Raw genomic sequence first — 26,925 nt, forward strand, 5'->3', positions numbered from 1 at the left:
CACAGTGGCTGACCCTAATGTCCCAAGAAGCAGCAGTATTTCCTTTTTTTAATATAAAAGCTGAAAGTAATTTTTCCTCATTTTCAAAGTAGCATGCTGGGTTTTCTCCTGCCAAAAGGATATCATTTTACATTTCATTTATGCAGCATTCTTTATTCAAATGAATCAAAATGATTCAATACATCAATATTAAACAGAACGGTACTGCTTGTCATTTTCGCTCAACCCTTCAAAAAACTGCTTAGTTTATGATATATATTTTTGGTTGGAATTACTAAAGAAGGGGAAAGACCTAGGGCAGACACCATCTTATTTTCATGACCTGTATACACTTTATTACTTGTCATAGAGTGCTCATCATAAATGAGCAGCCTATGGCTGAGGCCAGGGATTTTGTGGCAAGCATGTCAGATGTGCTTCTCCACACCAACTAAGTAAGCGAGCACTCTCTGGTGTATGCTCTCTCTCTGGCTGATAAACCAAAGAAATCTGAGATCCTGCGAGAGCTGACCTGCTCTAAACCTGGGATTAAATGCTATTAAAGATGCACCACTGCATCCACTGTGAGTCTTTCATAAATCACAGCATCTAATTTCACTACTGGAAACATTTAATAAATTGGAATCCTATGGATGTGGACAGCAGTTTTTTCCAAAGCTTTTAAAATAAATTAAGAACAAGGTAAAATGAAACAAATGAATTACTGGAAAGTGTCTATTCTAAATGAACTCCGTAATGAATGCTTATAAAATGAATGCAAAATATGGAGCTGATCTATGATTACAGCAAAGGCAGCAAAAAGCATTAAGTATTCCCTTATGTGCATTATATTCATAATGGCAAGAGGCATGCCTAAAGTTCATTGTATGTTATTAAAACTCCATTCTAGTATTTCCTGAGCTCAGTAAGTTTCTCAACCCAATAATCATTTAAAAAAAAGAGGCAATACCTCTGCAAACTGAAACAAGGCTGATGCTTGACACTGTTTTGAAGGAGTATCAGGGTGGGATGAACTTGAAGATATCTGAAAGGAAACAAGTAATTTTTAATGCACAAGGACATTTTCTCATATCAGACTAATAGATTCTGCCATATATTTCCACTGTAGACACTGATAAAGATTAAGACATGAATCATCACCCTTAATGCCTTTTAGAAGAACAGTATTTATAAATGATAAAGGAAGACAAAGGCCATGTTTCTAAAAACAGATGACTGGAAGAACAAAAGACCAAGTTTGGCTCATTTGCCATGTCTCTTGTAGGGTATCAGGTATGCTGCAGCCAGCCGTGGAGGAGACGTGAGATGAACTGCTTTATTTCAATATATTTTAAAAAATATTATTAAAAGCTGGAAGCTGCAAGAAAAGCCAGTTGCTCTCTCTTCCCTACACCACTCCCCCCAAGCTGTTCTCTGTTGAGAGGCAGCTGGGAAACAGTGTTGGAGAAGCATATGGATGTGGCTCTGGGTATCTGGGATTGAATCTTAGCTGACTCCTCACCAGCTACATGAACTTGGGCAGCTCAGCTTATCTTTCTAAAACTTATTTTTTCCCAACTATAAATTGATGATAATGATGAAGAGAATAATCCCCATTTTACAGGATTACGGGGAAAAGAAAAGCTACAGAAGACACTGGCATTGCACCAGCACTCAATAAATTATTCACTGAAGAGGAATAGCATTTCTTTTGCAACACCATGCATGCCTACATACACACACTCTCTCTCATCCTCACTCTTCAGGCATCTGACAGTGGATAGAGGATTCTGCCATACCACACAGCTGGTTCTACTAGGAGGCCTTTCCTTTCCACTTGGTAATTATGGTAGCCTCTTTAAAAGTTTGCTCTGATGGCCCCATGGAAATACTTTTCAAAGATCTTTTGAGAACAAGGTCAGTTATTAATTTTGCTTCCAAAGTGAAAAAGACTTCTATCCAGCTACAAAATGGGGAGAAAGTGAGTTACAAGAGCAAAAGGCCTGGGCGTTACGAATTCAGTCCATTCCCGGTCCCATAAAAGTATTTTCCTTCAATTAACTGTGCTCACCAACTCCATCAAAGGGTACCTACTAAGCAACAAATGCACCTTAATTAATCAGAATTCTTCGATCAGAGAAGTAGTTTTTTTTCCTCTTAATTAAGTTAAGCTGGTTGGAAAAACCATGGAGGCTGTCAGTGAAATAGTATCAAAGTAATGTTTAGGGATGAGACAGAATAAGAAAAGAGACTGATGGAACTACTGACTTTATTCACTGCTGAAGCCATTAAGAAAATTTTAATGCCACTATAATGAGACATATAAGCATCTTTAGAATAAGTATCAGTAAAAAAAAAAAAAAATAAATCCAGATCTATTTAACAAACTATATATAAACAGACCATTGTGGATAAATAAAATTTAACCAAGTATTTTAAAGACATGTTAAGGTAAAATTACACTCTTCTTGGTTAGACCATGAAACCTATCATTTCAAATGAGCTCCATGTGCAAGTGTGACAGACTGCAAATATGAATCCACAAGGATTTTCCTGAAGTCCTGGGTAGGTCTTACTTCAGAGAGCATTTTTCATTCCCATGCACCCTCAATATAAGTTAGGAAAATAATTAGTTTATGCCTAGGTTAATTGCCTAACCTACAGTTCTTTGAGGGTTAAGATGAATGAAATGAAGAGAAACACCATCATCAACCATCTAGATTTTTGAAAAGCATTTTACAAGTTTCTAAACAAAAGGATTTACTTGTAAATTAATATTGGGTTAAAGAGATACTCAGTTAATCACATGAATAGAGAGCTCCTGAAGAAGTATCAGATTTGAGATAGGGACTCTTTATATAAAAGCAAAAGAGTTAGGGATCTCTTTGGACTCCTAGGTGTGCTATAGAATCCACAAAAATGCACGTATGCCAACACACCTAAATGTTCACAGGAAATTTTAGGGTTTTCATTAGATCTTTTGAGGTTTAGGGGCCCCTGGTCAAGCATCTCTGCTTTCAAAGTTGGGACCAAGATTATTTAACATCTCTACAACTACTGTTTAAAAACTGAGTGCACAGCGAATCCTCTCTGACATTAAATTCTTAAGGAAACAATATACAAAACATTTGTAATTCACAGCATATCTCACACGGTCAGAAAGAAAAGTGATAGATAAGGAATATGTGAGCAAATACGTATTCTAACATTCTGGTGATACCAGCAAGGCATTTACACATATTACAAACAATGTCTGAAAAGGAATGGCCTCTGCCTTTGTGAACAGTAGTTTTGCCAATAAAATGTTGAGAACCACCAGAAAAGGGCACTGGAGAGGGAAAAAAAAAATCTGAAACTAAAAATATGTTCTCTTTGTCCAAAACCTAACACAATGGCAAATGTTAGGAAGGGTTTTATCAGGACAGTGTGAGAGAAGGTCTAGTATAAAAGACAATTCAAATGATCACGGGAAGATCAGTTGGGTTAAGGTTTAAGAAAATTAATAATGATGGCTCCATATTAAGTTCTATGATAAACGAAGATATTTTGGGAAGCAGTCTTAACCTTACAGACTTCCTATTAAGGATAATATGCTTTCCTGCACATCTCTGAAGCAATGTTAGAAACATATTGAGTCAAACAGGTTTGATAAAAGACACAGGACTTTGAAAATTGCCAAATGCATGCTAATGTCTCAATTAAGAGCAAAGGGTACTTAAAAAAAAGAAAGGAATGCATAGCCAATAACCATGAGTGGATTACATCTTCTGATTTAGCACCTGATAAATTAACAGCTAATAAATGACAGAGTTCTAACAATAATTAAATTGTATCCTGAATTTTACTATATTCATAAACAAAAATCAATGGTACAGTTTAAATATATTTACTGTGACTTAATAACAAGCTCCTATAGACATAAAGTACATAAATTTATTCCTTAATTAGGAGACTCTGGAGTTCCAAAATACCTTTTCCAAAATTTGACTCTCTTTTCCCATCTACGTTAAGTAAGCTAAGGAGAATTCTTCAGTACTTTAAGTTACTGTCATCAGTCTAAATTTAAGCTCACATTATAATCTCATTAAGTATGAACTGTAATACATTACCTCAGCAAACTGAAATAATGGGGACTTCTGACGTAATTCAGGGGATTCTGAAACATCCTGTCTACAAGTGCCAGAGGATATCTGAAACGAAGAAAGATGGTATGAGACATCATAGAGATAGTTTCTGGAAGACAACAGATGACAAATGCCACTTCAAACATTCCTGTTGGAGAAGAGAATAGTTTTCATTCACCCAACTGAGGCAAACTATGACAAAATAGCAGTTACAGTCCACCAAGTTTCATACAAAGCGCCATCCAACAGTTCAATAATGCAATGAAAAGCAGGAGATGGACAAGACAATGCATTTTAGAAAAGTTAATATCCATTGGTGGCTTTCTGTCACCAATTCCAAAAAATACCTACTTTTTTTGTGTTCTATGTTTCCTCAATATTTTGTATCATTGAACTGCATGAAAACACAAATGGGATTTGATAATATAAAACATTTGCAAAAACAAAACTAAAATCAAATTCTGGTTTTCTAGGTGTTCATGTGTTTATACACAAACCCTAATCATAGAATAGTATTTACCTAAGAATATTTTCTTTTATTATACATATTTTCTTTGCACTAGTCACTGCATTGGGTAAACATTTAGGGCTCTATAATATTTATTTGCGATCTTTATTACTAACAACATTTATAGAAATACCACTGGATTTTAAAAAAAATTCTTGTTATTAATCAAGTACTCTTGTCAGGACACACACACTTGTCAGGACCTATCTCTGCCATTTGGGTGACATAATCACATAGACAGCCAACTGTAATTCAAATGTCTTGAGAGTCAAGGAATGTTGAGAGAACAGTACGATTATTCCTCTCATCTAACCCTTTTTACAAGTGAAGGAACTAAGGACCAGAGAAGTAAACAATATCTCCTCTCCCCCAAATTCAATAATCCCCTTATTCTATCACCACAAGGCATAAATATTTGTTTATTGTTCATCTTCTTCCTAGGGCTTTGTTTAATAAAGAATGTTCAACTTTGCCTGCTCACAAGGTCAACAAGTATTTTAAATAAACTAAAAAAAAGTTTGACGTGTCTTCTAAATCCTAAATCAGTGTGTCCTCTTAGTTCCCTTCCTATGTGACAAGGTTAGGAAGTCTTAGGGAAAAAGTTATGTTTTATTACAGAGAAAAACAAGTTAAAAATAGTTTTAAATAAACATATTTCTGACAATAAAATAATCTAAGTTCACTGCTGCAAATCTGAGAAAAACCCCAAAACTGAAGTACAGAAGAAAAATCGACAGTGCTATCTCCAGAAGATAAGCACTGTTAATACTTATATATATTCTTCCAGCTGTATAAGATAACTTCATCAAAATTGAGACGCTGTACTACAGTTAAAGAACGCTTTTTATATGATTTTTCCTGTGTTGTTAAAGCTTTTCCAATGTAATTTTAAGAGCTGCAAATGATTATATTATGTGGTTGAATCTTATGGAAACAGATGACAATCACCCAGGTTATGTTCCTAAAAATGGAATTTCTCACTAAACCTCTTTATTAGACACTTAAGATATGTTCCTCTAACATTATCATAGGTCACTGGGCAGGAACCAGCATCTGAAATTTCAATTGCCATCTCTGTATTTGAAAGAGTAATGGCCATCTTCTTCCAGTGATGAACTCGAGAAGGTGCAGAAGCTTTCTTTCATTTGCCACCTGTGGTCTGGCTGCCAAAGACCAGCTCCCTATCACTTGACTAATTGACAAATTGTATACCAAATGGCCCAATCAATGGTATTATTTACTTCCCAAGAATTTGAAGCCAAGGAGACACAAAATGCACTAAAAAGAAGGCCAACGAACTCTGAAATTACTAGCCACAAAGGATTCCTTCACTGAAAGGAATACTTGAATAAAATATAGCTTTATCTAGGAATGATGAAGAAATGATGAAGAAAAATCAACACTATCTTGGTTTATAAAGAAATCATTTATGTGTAGCTCCAGATATCTTGGTAAATAATCAATAATTTTTTAAAAATCAAGCCTAGGATTAAATTAAAATTATGAAGGGTCTTAAAACTTAGTAATATAGATTGCACATGTGACAATCTACAAAAGATAGTTGGAATCAAATATATTTAGGGTAGCTAAACTGCATAAAGTCTATATTATATAAATTCTTACTTCAGATAGCTATTTCACCACACATGATAAAGTTACCAGTTACCAGTTATGAGAAGATTAGTTACCCTATGGCTTAGAGTTCATATGAACTATAAGAATAAAAGTCAACTCTCTCTCCAAGTGCTGTTTATAGATTATTTGGCCATAACGATACAAGTCACAAAATTTTGAAGTTAAATGAGACCCTCTGCAAATCATTAAAATGGATGGTCATCAATACAACTTTCTATCTGAATAGAGAATTCAAATGTGAGTAATTATCAAGGCAATTGTAATCCTCCACACATTATATTAATTGGGCTATGAAATCAAGGAAGTCTACATATGCATGTTTGTGCTCACCACATACCAGATATACAGCAGATGTACAGTGAGTATCTGTTAACTGCCTTGGTTCTATTTGTGTGTGGAAACAAAGAAATCTCAATGACCTGGCCAGGAATCACACAACGAAGACTGACCAATGGTTAAAATAGCAGAACAGAATCACTAAGCTATGCACCTCAAAGATGTCTCTCAAAATCCAGTAACCTTTAACTTTACCCATAAGTTTAAGGCACTGTGAATTTAGCATATATTTTTGGTGTAAACAGCACAAATTCAGGAGCCAAGAGAACTGGGATCCTACTAGATGTGTGGTTACCTCTAGTCCATAGCAGAAATTGAAGCCAAAATGATAAGGGGCCTTGAGTGGGGATAATAGGAAGAGGGTGGCAAAAACAAAAACAAGAAACAAACAACAACAAAAAACCCAATGCCAGCAGCAAAGGCAGGGAGAGGACAGAAAAAACTGTGAACAGACACAAATGTTTTGTAAAGCACTGTGGTCTATCTAAAAGAAATTAAAGTAGAGCAAAGAGTCTCAAAGTTTCTCCTGAAGGCTTCAGTTGACTCAAGTAATTAATATTTATAACTATGGTTCTAAGTTGTCAAGATAAGGATAATTATAAAATATAGGCTTTATTAAAAGGCAGAAATGCATGTGATACATGCTAGGCATATTTCCATCAGAAATCTCAAAATGTAAATATGGCTCAATGACACGGAAAATGTATGTATGTAGAAATTCATTCTTGTGTGCTTGACAAATAAGGCATCCAAGGCAGAGGTGTACATTTGTGCATATACTGATAAATATACACATTGGTTAAAGAAATCTGGGATTATATCCACATAAAAGTAAGAGAGTATTTTGCACACAAGGCTCCTATTTAAGTTCTAGTCAGAGGGTCCCAGACCTTATCACCTTGCTATTTGTACTAATAGTACTCCAAATTACTTATTATATGGGGATTTGCATTTTATGGATAAATATCAATTCCTCAATCTCCGTTCCTATGCTGGGGCCAGCGTACTTTCTAAATATAAGAGAATATATGAGTCAAAGATACCGCTTCATTAATTAAGAGGAAAGAAAAGACACCAAATAAGCAGAGGTTAAATAAAGGGAGGAAAAAAACCCCAAAAGCTTTTCCTAGAGTCTCTGAAATAATCCATAAAGCCACTAGGTGTAGCTATCTGCCCAAGTAAGAAACAGCTAAGGGGATTCTTAAAAGCAAAGTTTTGTTAATGTCCCTTAAATCCAAACTTCCCTTTGATTTAACCATAATTCTCAATAACCAGGAAAGAGTTATTATTAGCCTAATTAAGATTACAACAAAGTAGTATCTTTTCCCACAAGTACACTTGACATCATGCAAACAGAAGATACAGAAATGTGATCCCGCCTCCTGATATAAAACAAGATCACACTAGTGAGATGCAGGAGAAGTGCTTTGGAAAGCTAGGTATTAGCACCAGCCTTTTCCTCCCTCACAAGGTTGAAGACTGCAGCCCCACACAGTTGGATTTGGATAAACACAGTCAACAAAAAGGGTTAAGTGCATTGGTTTCATTTGAACCATACAGTTCTGCCCTTGCTACTTCAAACATTTGTTGATACTCAACTCCTTCAACAAATACTCAATAAAAACCCACTATGTGCCAGTCACAAAACTGCATACTGCTTTTAAGCAGCTTACATTCCACCTGTATGCATTATGTGCTGGGGAATGAAATGATAACTAAGGCAAAGTGTCTGGCCCTTAAGTGGCTTATAATCCAAGTGTGGGGGACAGCTACACAGTTAAGATGTAAGTGCACGGTGGCAGAACACAGTAGCAGGGTAAGGCCTCTGAAGACAGAGTACGGTAGGTAGCCTTCACTCCTTTTGGAATAAGCAGAAGTTATTAAGACAGTAACATCTAAGATATGCCTAGGAGAAGACACCAGAATTGTGCAAATGATGTGGTAGCAGCAGGAGGAAATGTATGGAAGCAGGTGCCCTGTGTGCTGAGAAACAATGACTTTCTCAGTGCGGACGAAGAGTAGAAGCCTGGAGTGTAGTGGGAGATGAATCAAACAGAGAAATCTGAATTCTCTGTTACAAAGTTTGAAAATTAGGCTGAAGGCAATGGGGAGCCAGCCAAGGTTTTCACTCAGTGGAGCAGCATGATGAGAGATAGGTAGTTAGATAATTCTGTCAGTGGAGTGCAGGATGACCTTGGCTGAGAAGTGACTGGAGGCAGGAGACCAATTAGAAGGTTAAAAAAATAAACCAACTGAGATGTGGGGCCCCAATTAAATCAGAGATGGTATTTGCCAGGCCCCAGTAATTGCCTGGAAGGACGTCAGGGCTGAGGGAAAGGGTCTGGACAGGGCCAGGATTTCTAAGGTCAGTGAAAGCCTTTCACTGAAAGGGTTTCAGGATGGGGGAAGGGAAAGTACGCATGCACAGGGTAGTTGTCTTCAGTGGGAGGAGAGAGTTAGGGAGAAGAGGATTCTGTTTCAGAGTTCAAGGGTAAAGATTCCTCATGATGCCCAGGGCCAGTGAACTGATTCTCACTCTCGTTCAGCCTCCCCCAGCCTTTCCTACAATTGACAGCTTTTGCCAAGTATTTTTCTCTAACAGAGTACCTGAGTGATCATTTAATTTGCATTTAATAGGAGATGTTAAATGAAGCTCTGAAATGGACTTGTGCTTAAACACAGGTGAATTAAATGTAAGCATATTACATCCAAGTTAGTCCTTCAAAATGTTTTTAAGGATTAAAATAAAGCCACCCTTAATTAAACTTAAAATTAGGTCAGAGAGAATCGGAGTGCGGAAGCACAGCACTTGGCTAGCTGACACCAGGACCCAGCCACCACTAGGCAGAGTACTGAGCTACCCTGGGGAGCATCACCAAATAACCCCGCACAGAATCGCATGCTCCCAAACCAGGAGTACAAGGCCTCCGGGGTTCAACTCAGGACCCCAGGGCTACCGGGGTGACACCTGCTGCGCCTGAGTGAAGTTCTCCCATCATTCTAAGCCACGCAGTAGAGCACTAGTAGGAGTCCAGAAGGGGCTCCTGGCCACGTCTACAAGTACCTGCCACGGTAGCTGAGACAAATCACAGCATGCTCCTGCTTCCAGTTCCTCACGTGACAACACCGGCACTCTGCCTTCTTCAGGAGGCAATGCGGAGACAGATCGCAACGGCGTACAGAACAAGCTCTTAGCCACACAGCACAGCAGCAACCACCCCCTTCTCGTCTGTCCTCTAGTTCTCCACCCTCCTCTTTCTGAGTCCCAGCTCTTATGCGGCCCACCTTCCCTGCCACCCCTCCAACCATCTCGGAGAGACTGAAGAGCCCATGCAAGTTCAGCACTGTCTGGAGCACCATGGCCTGGACACTCGGCAAGGACAGATGCCTGTCAGTCAAGCTGGGCAAAAGGACTGGATTCCATGAGCCCAGAGCCCCAGGCTGCTGATATGTGAACGAGGCGGGGCTAGCCAGCAGTTGTCAAAGTGGGCAGTGATTTCACCCAGAAAGCAAGTAACAGAAAATGTAAATCTAGGGTATTTCCTCATGAGATAGGTTTAGAAGTTTAAAAAAAAGTGAAATGAAAGCTTTGATGGGACAGGGTAAGAGTTTGGGGTGGGGGGGGGCAGGGGTAGAGAATTCAGTGCATTTAAGCACAGTGGAATAGACAAATTAGTAATAGCCTAAGAAGGCACATATCAAACAGGCTCAAATGTACCAACCAATGGAAAAATAATTTCCCCTGGTTCACTTATGTCAAAAATTATAATAAAGACATGTGAATTTTAATTTTATCAGAATGTTTGTTTTAAACTTAAAACTCAGTGTGTAAAACATGGACATAATCTTTCATAACAAATACAATGGATCCTTGAACAACATGAGGGTTGGGAGAGCCAACGATAGTCAAAAATCCATCTGAGACTTTTGACTCCACAAAACCTTAATTGCTTATAACCTACTATTGCCTGGAAACCTGACTGACTAGGTAAATCCTGACACCAGGACTTTATCACACGATGATCTTGGAGAGGCTATGCAATCTCTTTAGCCTAGACAGATTATCCCCCTTTATAAAAGGGGGATAATAATAAATAATAATACACCAACCTCAAAGGGCTTGCTGGAGGATGAAATGAAATAATCCATGTAAGTGCTTAGCACAGTGTCTGATCCAGAAAGCATTCACGAAACGACCCTATACAGCTCCAGCATGGTGTGCCACGGAAGAAAGGAGAAGAAACCAGATTTGGGATCGGCTGGGTGGAGGATGAATCATAAAGGCCCCGGATACCGCATGGGGACTGAACCCAGTCCTCCGGGGTTGAAATCCCAGTTCTGCACTTCAAAATAACTTTGAGAAAGTTATTTAGCCCTTCTCTGCTTCCACTTCCTCACTTAATGGCTTAATGTTTACTTGTGAAGCAGGAAGACTTAACGCACAGAGTTGTTGTGGAGATCGAGTTACTCTTCGGTAATGCATTTCAGAATGATACCAGGAATGAAGGAAGTACTCAATAAATGATAGTTCAGTGACTACTCTACAAACAAGTAAGGAGCCCTGCAGTTAAATTTAATGTTCCTGACCTCAAGTTGCTTAACATCTTCTGGATGAATCAAGACTTACACATTGTATACAATGAGAAAAAAAAATTAAAGACTTTTATTACAGAGTTTATAAAAAGAACAAAACTAAACATAATCAAAAGCTATAATGCATAACACTGACAGTAAAAGCAACGATCAGGAACAAGAGGAATCAAATTTGGCTCAACTAATCAGGACGGGCTCCCTGGAGGAAGTGAGAGATTGATGTTATGAACATGAAACAAAATATATTTAATTTGTAGTATTTAATTTTCAAGTTTCAATCATATGGAAATTTGGATATATGAACTGTTTTACTTTTGAACAGGCAGATGGTGATCAACAAAATCAGTGAAATCTCCTTTGAAGTCAGAAGTATGTGAAGAATTTGCTGTATATAAAACCCTGTGCATCATTACCCCATGAGCTCCATGACGGTCCAGAATCATGTCTGGGTTTGTTCTCTGATGGGACTGGCACATAGTAAGCATTAGGTAAATACCTGCCATGTGACTGAATGTGTGAAAAGATGGCACACAGTTACTACACTGTTCACTCCTTACATACAAATTGTCTAGTCCCTTGATAATGGAAGTGTTACCATCATTTGCTAGCATCTTCTCCACTAACTTTTTATGCTAACTCAGCTACTCTGCTTAAGTCATACTTCCTACCCAGTAATTTATACCATGTATTAAAAAGTTGTCTCCTTCTCAAGCACCTCGTGATTGAGAATAAATTGTAACTGCAATTTCCTACCAGTTATCGATGGATAAGGAGCCCTGCATGTGTGTGTGCGCATGTGTGCGTGTGCACATGGTGCCGTGCCAGTAACGCACGCACACGAAATCCTGTAGGACTGATGCCTTGTAGAATTTAAGCTTTTAAGTTATGTATGAAATGCCTAGAATAACATAGGTTAATAACACTCGGAACCTGCAAGAATGCTCTTCAGGAGAGGTGAAACTGCCTTATAGGTTTTACTTAATGAATCTTCACAGGTGTCTTGGGAGTTAGAGGCAAGTGGGTATTTTTTTTTTTTTTAAGATTTTATTTATTTGACAGACAGAGATCACAAGTAGGCAGAGAGGCAGGCAAAGAGAGAGAGAGAGGAAGGGAAGCGGACTTCCTGTTGAGCAGAGAGCCCAATGCGGGGCTCGAACCCAGGACCCTTGGATCAGGGCTTGAGCAGAAGGCAGAGGCTTTAACCCACTGAGCCACCCAGGCACTCCCCCCCCCCCAAGTGGGTGTTATTATTACCTCCATTTTACAGGATGAAGGACTCTACTGTCTTATTTTTTGGTTCCAAGGAAAGAATTAGGCATTGTAAAATCACAGACTTAACCTCCAATATACTTCCCACACATTTGAAAGTTTGCCTTCCATCACAACTAAATAGATACTGATGCCTCAAACCTTCTCAGCAGCTAGGATTACTCTCCTTAACTTACTACATTTTCTTTTAGTCCCCAAACCACCCTTCCTTCTGTACTACTCAGGACTTTCTGGCCCTGACTCAGGCAGGATATGGAGTGTGGTCCTTTCCAATACGGATCCATGCTGTTCTCTGTATTATGTGTGGACTTCAGTCCCTACACACTCCTTGAAACGCAGCACTCCTGGCCTTTATTCCTTAAATTTTATTAAGCTTTGCATTTTTATTAAAGTAACACATATAATAGTATAGACTATTTTTAGTATTGGAGAGCACTTCTACAAACCCGAGATCAGATATTATAAACTTCATTCACTGCCTTTTCATCTTTAGATAATAAATCTCTGATATGAAATGTAAGGGCCTACCTCTATTTATATAACAGCCTTCTCTTTTGCTCTTCCCAGAGTCTGACGGGAATGCTGAACAGATTGCCTCTCACGTCCTCTGTAGCCCTCTGCAGGCCTATTCTCAGCTGATCTGTATACTGTATTTTACTGATTAAGCAACTTCCATTTGGCTTCTGATTTAACTATCTTTGCAAAAATCTGATGTTCATTGGTAACATTCTTTCTGTTTCCCTCACTATTAAGAGGTATTTGTTAGGGAGACTTGCATGCTTACATTTCACCAAGTTTCAACAGAGGCCAGCTTAGTGTGGCATGTTGAGCCTGTGGTGGGGAGGAGGGTCACTCCTTTATGTCTGTCCTGCTAGTTCATCTATTTTGCTTCCTCATCCATAAGTGAATGACAAGCAGTTTTTAAAAATCTTAATGCATTTCAACGTACCCTGGAAATAAAGGAAACACACGACTAATCATTTATGTGAAAAACAAAAGAACCAAACTGTAAATACAAATTTCAGCCTTTTTATTAATCAGAGAAAAAGATAGCACAACTGAAAACTAAGCCTGCCTCAATAATAGCAGTATGTACAAATGTACACCTAATAATGCCACAAACTTATTATGGCAAAATCAGAACTGATCAGAAGATTCAGGAAAAAGACAACTCAAACATTTTCTTTGTCATTACTTCCCCATTGATAGCTCAAGAACCTACGATTTCTCTCTAAAAACTCTTAAGAGCACATTAGGGAGATCCAGGAACGATTACAGGCCAAACAAGCTTTCAATATGGAATTTTATTACTTTAGATATTAGAATATATTCAAATATATTAATCTGATAAGTTATTATTTACAGCAAGCCTACATGCCTTCTAGAATTTTTTTTTAAACAACTATTACCTATATTAAAATTTCTACATTTAAAAATACAAACTTCTGAGGATTTTTTTCTATGTAGTTAGGTTTGAGGTTAATTAACAAAGGAAAATCTCCTCCCTTTAAGAATAGTATTTCAGAATAAGAATTCTGCAATGGCATTTAAAAAAGCCGTTATGATTAGACTTTTTACGTGGCCGAATTTTTGTAAAATGTCACTTTATTTGACTGGTCCTACCTAATAGCATAAACACATATCACAGCAATTGTTCCAAATGTCAGCAGTATGAAACTTCTGTAACATTCTCTCCTTATCTCATTACCCTGATAATTTTCTTAGGAAACTCTAAGTACATATTTATTGTTCATCATCTGCCTATGTATCTGGGCCCCTACCATTCTACAACCATGTTTACATATTTGGAATGAGAAGATTTTGCAGGGAAAACAGATGCTAAATGAAGTCTACTGATGATATCTACAATATGAGCTCTCAAAATGAACCATATTTAGACACAGGTTAATTTTGTACAACACTCACTGCTTTATTGTTTCAGTATCTCAAGATTAGTGACCTAAATATACCTCTGAGATGAGAAGTAGGAAGCAAGAAGGAGCTATATTCTTAGAAGTGGTTCTTCAAGACCAAATGGCTGGCAACTTCTTCATTCCTATATGGTGCACTTCTTTAAGTAATTTACCTTTATAAACTACTTTTGCTCCAGAATTCTCAAAACAGTTCCCCTTCCTCAGAAATAAAAAGTTGACCACTGTTTAAATTACTTGTGTAAAAAACCTGCTGTTCTTAAAAGGGAGATCTTCTCCCTGAAGAGAGCCCAGGAAGTAGACTTTAAGCAAAGGCAGGGGTTGTAGGGCGGGGGGCAGTTTTTTCTTTGACTAACATTTTTTTCTAAGTTTTACAAATATTTATTTATTTAATTTGCATGTGTTCCATGAAGTTAGAAAGAATGGTAACAGAAGCTGGGAAGAAAACACATTATAGTATAATCTGTTAGAAAAGATGATGCTGACTCTCACAACACAGTACATTCTTAGAAATCATGAGTCACGCTGTGTTGAAAAGGTCAAGTGTGCATTATTATTCCAACATTCACCTTTTGCAACATGCTTGTGATACTCTATACCTAAGTGAGAGTCATTATGATTGCTATCAGGCAGCCATGTGTTAGAAAGAGAAATGGTTTCCGAGAATTCTATTGTGTTAGGAAGTAAAAACATGCTGAATAGTAAGTATGCAAAGGTACAAAGTGACATGTTTATTTTTCTCGGCTAAAGATTAGTACAATGTAAACAACTCCCAGTATACCAGTTTACACACATTCTTTTGCTACACCGAATCAAATGGAATCACAATAATTATGTTAAATATATGGTCAACTATTATGGATCCCAAATGTGAACTACAGATAATTAAAAGCCTCTGTGATAGAAATATCTTACACAGTATCGTGAAAATCCCTATTTAAATTAAGAGTCAACTGTACTCTGTACGGCATATTCATAACTTCAAAAAAAAGTAGAATTGAGCTGACTGCTCTTTGGCCATAAATAGTGGCTCTGGTTGGGACTCAAAAGTCTCATTCTCAAGTACCTGCGCATGGTAAAATAGCATGATCTCAGGTTAATTTGTCTGGCCTCTGTTAAATAGGTCTGGAAAAGAGAGAAATTCCACAAATGCAAAATATGCATGGTTAGCTGCTATGACCTGCCCATCAAACCATGCCAAAAATGTTTTGTAAAAGCAGCCCAATAACCACAAAGAAGAAGAGATCTCATAAAACCAATGTCATAAGGGCCTGGGTCCTTTTCATTTTCCATTTTAAAGAATAAAACAATCTTGGAATGCCATGTTTCAAAAAAACAAGTTTGGATTTATTCAGGTACCAGAAAGACTTGACAGTTAAACTCTCATGTTTTCACTAGCAAAAGTCTGTAAGAGAACGTCACAAAAGCAGGATACATTATGAATAGAGGGAATGAATCAGAGGACCCACCCTACAGACCTATGACACAATTGTGGCAAATGCTAATTATCAGTACATTCCATTTCTCTCTCTGAGGTTCACAAAACCACAAAAATCTGCACCTGATCTCTTAATTTGCGTCCTCTTGGGTTTATTTCCACCACTTCTGCTCTACTCAAGGCACACTACAAAGCACATACAGATCTTGACCAAAACAAACAAAAAGAAAGATAAAGTCTGCTTATGAGCTGTAAACAGTAAAACTACAGAACTAAGAGCATGAAAATGCAAATGTCTGTGTTTTCAAGCCTCAGTGTGAGCAGAGTGGGCAGGAATGAGGACCAGCTTACCTCTGGTGTTCCAAGAGCATGTTCTCCAGCTAAAAGCAGCATGCTCAGGCCTCCCATTTGAGTAGGATCTGAAAGTCAAAAACAAATAAATCATCAATTTACAAGCATAAAGTACATATATCCACACAGAGTCAAAAAGGAATGCTAACAAAGACTCAAAATACAATAGAACCATATAGAACTTGTTATAGAAAACTTTCAAAACCCTCCTTTTAGCAATAATCTTGCATATATGTGCTTAAGTACTCATACTTTGGTGAGCCTATTGTCTCACCATTTCAAATAACACTTTCTTCAATACCACAGCTATTTATAACATGAATTATCTCCTAATGTGATGCTTCTTGCTTTACTGAATTGGGGGGAGAGTGGTTTCAATGGATTTTTTTCTTTTTAAACAAAAGAGTACTTGTGCTTGATGTCTAAGAAGTTTGAGTTTGCTTTTCTCAAATTGTTATTTCTACCATGTAAAATGAGGGCTGATAAAAAGTACCAGGCTATATGAGAAACTTTATTTAAAAAAAAAAAAAATTATAAAAGGAGTCTTCCAAAATCTCGGGGGCTTTGTTCAAATAATCTTTAAAACTTTCAAAAACAAATTTAAATTAGAGTGATGTATTTTTGATATTTTCAATCTTGGGGGTATAGTCAGGTGCTTCCCCAAAATACTTTTTCATTTGAAGTGAATCCTTTTCATATTACCGAAGGCCTTTGTTTTCATTCCTTCAATAATCAACAGAAACAAAGAGAGAAAATAAAAACAGCAAAGCGGTAAATCTATAACCCAGGGTTTATGATTAAACAAGTATTAGAGAAAGAAACCTATATTCCTTAAGATTGTATTAAGCCAATTAAATCTCAGATCTGCACTGAAATAACATATATGGCAGTGCCTAACCTAACTCACTGACTGTCCTTGCGCATATAGATCATACATAAATGCATTTTTATTTTTAGGAATCTCTCAATTAAAGTGAGAATCAGGAATACTGTTGCCTGAAGACACAGAGGGGTTTTCTCTTTTTTATTTAAAAATAGGACCTTAGGTATATGCTTGGACAAGATCTGTCTTAACTCACAAAGCCATTCTCTTTTTTTTTTTTTTTTAAAGATTTTTATTTATTTATTTGACAGAGAAATCACAAGTAGACAGAGAGGCAGGCAGAGAGAGAGAGAGGGAAGCAGGCTACCTGCTGAGCAGAGAGACTCAATCCAAGGACCCTGGGATCATGACCTGAGCCAATGGCAGCAGCCTAACCCACTGAGCCACCCAGGTGCCCCTCACAAAGCCATTCTGATCACATCTTACATACAGTCAAAATTTTTTTTAAAAAATTGAAAAAAGAATCTGAAGTTGTTAAGAAAGAAGGAGAGGAAAGGAAAGAACAGAAAGAAAAGAACAGAAAGAAAAGGAAAGGAAGAAAGAAAGAGAAAGAAGAGGTTATTAGAGGAGAACACAGATCACCCAAAGATCAGGTGGTCAGGAAACAGCTTCATGTTGGAAAGTAGCCCCACAGAAAGATGCCATATATGGAATACACAGGAACTCTGCTGTGATGAATGGTTGTTGTAATGAGGTAAGCCTCTTTGTTGTTGTTTTAAAAATTCCATCTTTAATTAAATGTGAAGTTTAAGAACAACTGTGTTTTTTAAAATATACACAAATCTATTTAAAATTAAAATCAGGGGCAAATGAATTTAGTAGGAAGTAAAAATTTTAGTTTGGTTCTATGGGTAGCTAAATTTTACTGCGGTCATTCTAGAGATCAGGAAGACTGGGTGTTGGTTTCTAATAGAAATAAAAATGTGTTGGTTTAAATTTTAAAGTAAAATAGGAACATGCTAACATGACATTTATCAATGTGATTAGTTGTTATGTATCAATGTGATTTTGCAAGAAGTTTGCTGTATAGACAGTAAAACACAGACCAAAAAGTAACCATCATCCTTTGATTTAATTCATACTCACACAATGTTACCTAGAAACATTAAAAATACGCATATAGCATGCTTTGCTTTCTCTTTACCAAGACCTGTAATAAATTAAATTCTACACAACTTTCTCTTCTTGGAAATCATACATTTAATTTGGGATTATTCAAATCAGCATAATGTCATGTGACAAGGACTACTAGAAAAACAAAAGATTCCATGTTGAGGAAAAGCTTACACTGTCCTCTAAAGGCCCTAGGAGGACTCCCCTAGATCAAACAGCTAAGCACCATGTTACTTGTTTTTTAATTGTTAGTCACCATACAGTACATCATTAGTATATAAGTAATTAGTATGTAGTAAGTACTACATTGATGTAGTGTTCCATGCTTCATTGTTTGCATATAACACCCAGGGCTCTATGCAACAATTCCCTCTTTAATACCCATCACCAGGCTAACCCATCCCTCCACACCCCTCTACTCTAAAACCTCAGTTCGGTTCCTGGAGTCCATAGTCTCTTATGGCTTATCCCCTCCTGATTTCCACCCCCTTCATTTTTCCCTTCCTTTCCCTTACCTAATGCCCTCCATGCTTCCTTATGTTCCACAAGTACGTGAAACTATATGATAATTGACTTTCTCTGCCTGACTTATTTCACTTAGCGTAATTTCCTCCAGTTCCATCCATGTGGACGCAAAAGTTGGGTATTCAATGCCTCCTGACGGCTGAGTAATATTCCATTGTACATACAGACCACAACTTCTTTATTCATTCATCTGCTAAGAATCTCAACTCTTTCCACAGTTTGGCTATTGTGGATCCTGCCACAGCTATGAACACTGCGGTGCACGTGGCCCTTCTTTTGTTACATCGGTATCTTTGGGGTAAATACCCAGTTGTGCAATTGCTGGGTTATAGGGTAGCTCTATTTTTAAATGTTTGAGGAACTTCCACACTGTTTCCCAAAGTGGCTATTATCAATTTGTATTCCTACAAACAGTATTAAGAGAGTTGCCCTTTCTCCAACATCCTCTTCAACATTTGTTTTTTCCTGTCTTGTTAATCTTTGCCATTCTAATTGGTATAAGGTGGGATCTCAATGTGGTTTTGATTTTAATTCCCAGGATGGTTAATGATGATGAACATTTTTCCATGTCTCTATTAGCCATCTCTGTATGTCTTCTTTGATTCTCTTTTCTCATTGTACGTCTTCTTTGGTGTCTGTTCATGTCTTCTGCCCATTTTATGATTTATTTGTTATTTGAATACTGAGTTTGAGAAGTTCTTTATAGATCTTGGATATCAGCCCTTTATCTGTAGAGTCATTTGCAAATATCTTCTCCCATTCTATGGATTGCCTTTTTGTTTTGTTGACTGTTTCCTTTGCAGTAAGCACCATGTTTTAATTAAAGGCAAGCTCATTTGCATTTATTGTTCCATAAGAGGCACAACTGGAAATTTCACAACAATGTTATTCACTATACACTAGCTTAATTAACAAAGACCTAACTGTGGGATTACCATGTCATAGAGGCTCACATAATGAGACAAACTCAAGGTGTTTTCCTTCTTTATTTTACTTTAAAGAACATTGTTTCTATAAAGCTGGCCTGTTAACTATCTTGGTTGATGTCTAGTTCTTAAAATTTCAATTTGTAGGTACAAAAGGTAGTTTAATAAACTGTCAAAAATCATGCTAAAAACAGACATCTTTCATAGCTGTCAAAGCTTTCATAGCTTTATCTACAATTATGATTGGTTTGTGAAGAGCTATTATATGAAAAACACCTACTGATATTGATTTAGAACTGGGAGAAAAAGGCATGGAAGACAAATGGTAACCGAAGGAATTCGGTTGGCAGCCCATCCTCCATATACTCTTTTATGGTCCCAAAGATAAAAATGTTTTATCATAAAACACTTCAAATGATATAATTTGGGAAGTCTAGAGAGTTCACCAAGGTGAAGTGAAAATTGTACAATGACAGCCAAACAAGGACAGAGCTCTGTTTTGATTCTTCTGGTGTATATAGAAGCATCATTTCGGGTGGGGTGGGGGGATCCTCAGGCCAGTGTGATCCAGGAACCATCTTACCAGGTCCCATATCTCTGCTTTACCTAGAACTCTACTATAGACACCTACAAAGGAGTCACCTAAAGACTGTTTCCTCAGAATGCTGCCATTATATCGGACTGCATTTCTTAGCGTTTATTTGTTACATTATAAATCACACACTGATTTATTGAGTTCCATTTTTAACTTTGTGAGGATCCTTCATACTGTGTTCCCCTCATGGCTGTACCAATTTACAAGCAACAGCACACAAGGGTTCCCTTTTCTCCATATTCTCATCAGCACCTGCTATTGCTTGTCTTTCTGATGATGTTCGTTATAATAGGTGAGTGGTAGTATCTCATAATGGTTTTAATTTGCATTTTCCTAATGACTAGTAATGTTGAGCATCTTTTCGTGTGCTTGGTTGGCCTTTTGTACATCTTTGGAGAAATGTCTATTCAGAGCCTCTGCCCACTTTTTACTTGGTTGTTTTTATTTTTGTTTTACCATTGAGTTGTAAGAGTTCCTTACAAATTTGGGGTATTAACTTCTTTCAGATATGTGGTTAGAAAATATTTTTTCCCATTCTGTAGGTTGTGTTTTCACTCCATTGATGCTTGCTTTTGCCATACAGAAGCTCTGAAATGCAGTCTCTCACCTGTTCACCTTTTATTTTGTTGCTTGTGGTTTAGATGTCATATCAAAAAATAAATAAATAAACGAATTAATGAATAAATAAATAAATAAACCTTTACCAAAATGTATGTCAAAGAGCTTTATTCCTATGTTTTCTTCTAAGACTTTCATGGTCTCAGGTGTCACATTTAAGTCTTTAATCCACTTCGTGTTATTATGGTTTCAGATATGGGTCCAGTTTTGTTTTGTTTTTTACATGTGCATATCCAATTACCACAGGACCATTTATTGAAAAGACAATCTTTTTTTCTAAGAATTTATTGAATTCTTTGACTGTGTATGTTTGGGGTTATTTACAGGTTTTTGATTCTGTTTCATTGGTCTATCTGTTCTGTATGCCAGTACCATACTGTATTAATGACCATAGCTTTATAGTATAGCTTAAAATCAGAAAGTATGAGGCAACCTGCTTTGTTCTTCTTTCTCGGATTTCCTTGGCTATTCAGGGTCTCCTGTGGTTCCATACAGTTTCAGAAATGTTTTTTCTACTGTAAAAACCGTGACTGGAATCTTGATAGGGACTGCATTCAGTCCATAGACAGCTTTTGGTAGTATTAACAATTTTAATTCTTCCAGGAACACAGGATATCTTTCCACTTATTTGTGTCTTTTTTAATTTCCTTCTTCAGTGTCTTACAGTTTTCAAAGGTATTTTACCTCCTTAGTGAAATTTATTACTATCTTCATTGTTTTGATGCTATTGTAAATGGGAACAATTTAGTTGTTAGAAAATCTGTTGTTAGTGTATAGAAATGATACTGATTTTTCTATGTTAATCTTGTACCCTGCAACTTTATGGAATTCACTGATTAGATCCAACAGTTTCTTGGTTAAGTGTATAGGATTTTCCAAATATAAAGTCATCTGATATACAAACATAATTTTATTTCTTCTTTTTCAGTTCTGATTTTTTTAATTTATTTTTCTTTATAGCTATTGCTATAGCTAGGACTTACAATATCATGCCTGAATAAGAATGGTGAGAGTGGACACCCTTGACTTATTCCTGATATTAAGAGGAAAATCTTTCTGCCTTTCACGATTAGATATGATGTTAGCCGTTGGCTTGTTATATATGGCCTTTATTATGTTGAGGTTTGTTTCTTCTGTTCCTAATTTGTTAAGAATGTTTATCACAAATCGATATTGGATTTTGTGAAATGCTTTTTCTGCATCTACTCAGAGGACTGTATGATTCTTTTTATTCTATTAATGTGATATATTCACAATGATTTATTTATATGAGTTGAACCATCCCCGAACCCCCACTTGATCATGGTGAATGATCCTTTAAATGTGCTGCTGAATTTAATCTGCTAGTATTTCACTGAGAATTCCTCAATCTATATTCATCAGGGATATTGGCTTATACTTTTCTTTTCTAGTAGTGTCCCTTCCTGGTTTTTATTTTTTTACTTAAAGATTTTATTTATTTGACAGACACAGATCACAAGTAGGCAGAGAGGCAGGCAGAGAGAGAGAGAGAAGCAGGCTCCCTGCTGAGCAGAGAGCCCGATGTGGAGCTCGATCCCAGGACTCTGGGATCATGACCTGAGCCAAAGGCAGAGGCTTTAACCCACTGAGCCACCCAGGCACCCCCTTCCCGGTTTTGATATCAGAATAATGCTGGCATGGAAAATGAGTTTGGGAGTACTCCCTGTTCTTTGATACTTCTGTAAGAGTTTGAGAAGAACTAGTGTTAATTCTTCTTTAAACGTTTGGTAAAATTTACCAGTTAAGCCATCTGGTCCTGGGCTTGTCTTCACTGGGAAACTTTTGGTTACTAATTCAATTGTCTTACTTACCTTAATAACTGATTTAGGAAGATTTCTATTTTTTACTGATTTGATGTCATTAAGTTGCATGTTTCTAAAATTTCCCCTAGTTGTCCAGTTTGTTGTCATATAGTTGTTCATAGTAGCCTCTTATGATCCTATGTATTTTCCTGCTATCAGTTGTAATGTCTCCTTTTTCATTTATAGTATGACTGATTTGGGTCCTTCATCTATTTTCTGTGGTTAGTCTGGCTAAAGGTTTGTTGATTTTATTTATCTTTTCCAAGAACAAACTATCTTAGTTTGGCTAACATTTTCTCTCGTTTTTCTATTCTCTATTTCATTTATTTTCTACTGGAATCTTTACTATTTCCCTTCTGCCAACTGGAGCTCTGTTCTTTATCTAGTTTCTTAAGGCATAGAGTTTGTGATATTTGTGATATTTCTTGCTTCTTAATGTAGGACTTGTTGCTATGAACTGCCCTCTCAGAACTGCTTTTGCTGCATCCCACAAATTCTGATATATTAGGTTTCCACTTTCTTATCTCAAGAAACTTTTCACTTCTCCTTTCATTTCTTTTTGATCCATTGGTTGTTCTATAGAGTGCTGTTTAATTTTTATGTGTTTTCGAATACTTCAATTTTCCTCTTGTTTTTAATTTCTAGTTTCATGCCACTTTGGTCAGAAGATACTTGGTACTTCAGCCTTCTTGAGTTTGTTGCTCGTTTTGTGGCCTAAACATACGGTTTATCCTAGAAAATATTTCATGTGTGTATGGAAACAACCAGTAAACACTGATGTATAAATGCATAAAAAATGGTAGCTTGGTGGCTCAGTTGGTTAAGCATCTGCCTTCGGCTCAGGTCATGATCCCAGAATCCTGGGATCAAGCCCTGCGTTGGGCTCATTCCTAAGTGGGGAGCCTGCTTCTCCTACTTCTGCTGTTCCCCCTGCTTGTTCTCGCTCTCTCTGTATGTCAAATAAATAAAAATCTTTAAAAAAAATAAATGGATATAAAAGACATGATCACGTACGCGCGCACACACACACATACAGTGACGTATTATTCAGCCACAAAAAATGAGGCAATCCTACCACTGGTGACAAAAAGGATGTACTCTGAAGACATTATGCTAACTGAAATCAGAGAAGGACAAATGCTATATGATTTTACTTATATGTGGAATCTTTAAAAAAAAAAAAGAAATATTAAAAAAAAAAAGCAGACTTGTGATTATCAGAGGCAGAGAGAGGGTGGAAGGAGGAAGAACAGGAGGAAAGGTGGTCACAAACGTCTACTTACAGGATAAGTAAGTACTAGGGATATAATGTACGACATACTGCCTATAGCTGACACTGCTGTACGACAAACAGGAAAGTTAAGAGAGTTAATTCTAAAAGTTCTCATCACAAGGAGAAATTTTTTTTCTTTTTCCTTTCTTTTTATTGTATATATATGAGGAGACAGATGTTAGCTGAAGCTGTTATAATCATTTCACAATATATATAAATCAAACCAACAATCTGTAAATCCTAAACTTATACAACAATGTAGGTCAATTATTTCTCAATAAAATTGGATTAAAAAACAAAAAAGTGTTATCACAATATTGCTCAATCTCCTTTCCCAGGCTCTACATACTGCAAATAGTTCAGTGCTGTCATTTTCAAGAAAATTTGTTTTCTAATAAATAATGAAATAGGAACCATTTAACTCATCCTGGAAATTTTATCCTGGAAAATTTCTCTCTTGATTACTGCACTGCAATAGCCAGGAATAGAGAGCCATTTGCAGAATGAATATAAGTACTTTATTTCATGGTAATAAACGCTTTAGCATTCCTTACCACCCAAAGAGTATTAAAGGTCCCATAACAAATGGGACCATCCGGAACTTTTAATATGCCTGGCTCATACAGGAATGGGGGTGGATGGGAATTCCTTCTACGAAACAGCTGTCAGATCCATCTCAGATTTGTGATGGAACTGTTCATATTCTTGCCCTAGATGCTTCAAATCCTCAGATGATCAACATAATTATGGCTTTTTAAGTACAATAACTTAGATACTTACTGAGATAGCTTAGTAGTGTGTACATATGTGTAAGCTAATTTCTTACGTTATAAAATTCCCTGAACAATTAATCTCTGGTCTGCCCTTTCATAATGTCAATTTCAGAAATTCATATATATGTATAATGACTCTACTACTTGGTCCATACTTCCTTTAATCATACATACACATTCTATGTGTGTTGTGTTCCAAAGTTTTCAGATATGCTATATCTTTGCACTGTTTCACACTAGCTATAAATTTTGCTTTTCTCTCACTATGTATATATTACATATATATAATTTATTAAAAATAGTGCCTAAATGTTTTGCCTTGTCCTTAAAACAGAATAAGTAAAATACTGTCTTAACTCACCAGCCATTCCAAAGTTTAGCTGAGGCATTTCTTCAGTCTTTGCTTTCTTGGGGCTTGGCAAATCTCTCGAAGAGTCAGATGGGAAGGCCCATAGTTTCTTTCGTGGATTGACAGTAGGTGTTGGGGATTTCACAGGCTTGTTTGTGGTAGGACACCATTTGTAGCCAGGATTTGCTTTCATAAATGCATCTTTATACTGTAAAGAACAGATAACAGATTTTAATTAGTATACAAATTGAAAAACCTCTAATAGTCTTCGTATCTCACCCTGCTACCATTAAATAATTAATGAAAAAAATACTTCCAATAACTACCGTGGCTTTACTTATAGAAGAATGATAATCTCAGCCCAGGGTTTAGAGATAGGACATGGACTAACTACTAGAAAATTCATTTGTGGAAGATGGGTCCAGGGGCAACAAGTTTGTATCTTTTGACCCATGTATTTTTTTAAGTATACAAAAAGAGGCCTTGCCATGGAAGAGAGGGAGTTATTTGTACAGGAAAGAGCAAGGGCTTTGAAGACAGAAAGAGCAGAATTCAAACTCTAATACCTCAACTTAGGGCTAGAGTGACCAAAGATGGAGAATATAACCTCTCTGGGCCTTAATCACAGCTTCCATGAACTGGGAAAAATACCACCAATGTGTAGGCTTATTGTAAACTACGATTCACCATTTGGCACCCAATTCAATGTGGGCATGAGGGGCACATTACAAACTGTGAGTCAATACCAGAACCAGTAACCAGATTCTGCTCATTGGTAAGGACGCCAAAAAATACAATCTCTTCTTTGAAGTACCGGTGAGGCAAGTGCAGGCAAACTTAACAAAGCTGCTTAATCAGCTCTGGGGTTAACATTCTAAGATGAGTGGTGAAAAGGGGAACAAGGTAGCGAAAACTGTTTTATGACTCTTCAGTTGAGGATGCTGGACCATGTGGAGGAAAGAGGACACACACACACCTCAGAGATACTGTGGGTTTGCTTACAGACCACCGCAATAAAATGAGTGTCACAATAAAGCCAGTCAAACAGATTTCTTGGTTTCCCAGTGTATGTAAATGTTATGTTTACATTATACTACAGCCTATTCAGAGTGCAATAGCACTCTATCTTAAAAAACAACAAAATATCTTAATTATAAACTCTTTATTGCTAAATAATGCTAACCACCAGTTGAGCTCTCAGCAAGCTGTAATCACTGAACACAGATCACCATAACAAATGTAATAATGGAAAAGTTGGAAATATTGTTAAGAATTACCCAAAGGAAACCCAGAGACACGAAGTGAGCAAATACTGTTGGAAAAAATGTGCCAAAAGACTCGCTTGACACAGCATTGCCATAAACCTTCAGTTTGTAAAAAACTTAAGTATCTGGGAAGCACCAACATCCCAGGATTTTGTAATAACCAGGTGCAACTACAAATGTGAACATGCTCAGAGTTGTGACGTGTGATGTTCCAATTAATCCATCACAAACCTTATTTATGTCTTTAACTTGGAGGTTTCAACCTTCACTGACAATAGCCTCCTTTTCCCCTTATTTTTGTGACTTTCTTCTTTATCTCTTTCTGCCAACTCTGTTTCCTCCTTCCCCTTTTATGGTAATAAAACTAAGTGAAATATTGCTATTCATTATACATTGCCAAAAATGATCTAATCTAATAAAAATGTATTTTCCATGTATTCAAATATTCCATATTGCTAACTGCTGAAAACTTTATTAAATCAATACAATTGTTTCAATCCCATAAGCTTGCCCTTTAAAATGCTTGCTCTATGTGTAAACTAATTTAGTATACATTCCAAACAGCTTTTTATTTATGCAACAGGAAAAAAAAGATTCTTTTTTTTTTTAAAGGTTTTT

General features: G+C 36.8%; 1 protein-coding gene across 11 annotated transcripts in view; it reads right to left on the reverse strand.

Moving 5' to 3' along the window:
* The window catches only part of BBX (BBX high mobility group box domain containing), a 275,777-nt gene that overhangs the window by 59,683 nt on the left and 189,169 nt on the right, over nt 1–26,925 (reverse strand). For all 11 annotated transcript variants that reach the window (XM_059392031.1, XM_059392032.1, XM_059392033.1 and 8 more), the window contains 4 exons: nt 25,055–25,250; nt 16,165–16,232; nt 4,089–4,169; nt 950–1,024 (listed from right to left, as the gene is read on the reverse strand). In XM_059392031.1, the coding sequence (XP_059248014.1) occupies nt 950–1,024; nt 4,089–4,169; nt 16,165–16,232; nt 25,055–25,250 (420 nt within the window). The remainder of the gene's footprint in view (nt 1–949; nt 1,025–4,088; nt 4,170–16,164; nt 16,233–25,054; nt 25,251–26,925) is intronic.

This window comes from Mustela nigripes, chromosome 2 (genome assembly GCF_022355385.1).
Source record: "Mustela nigripes isolate SB6536 chromosome 2, MUSNIG.SB6536, whole genome shotgun sequence".
In the NCBI taxonomy this organism is placed as follows: domain Eukaryota; kingdom Metazoa; phylum Chordata; class Mammalia; order Carnivora; family Mustelidae; genus Mustela; species Mustela nigripes.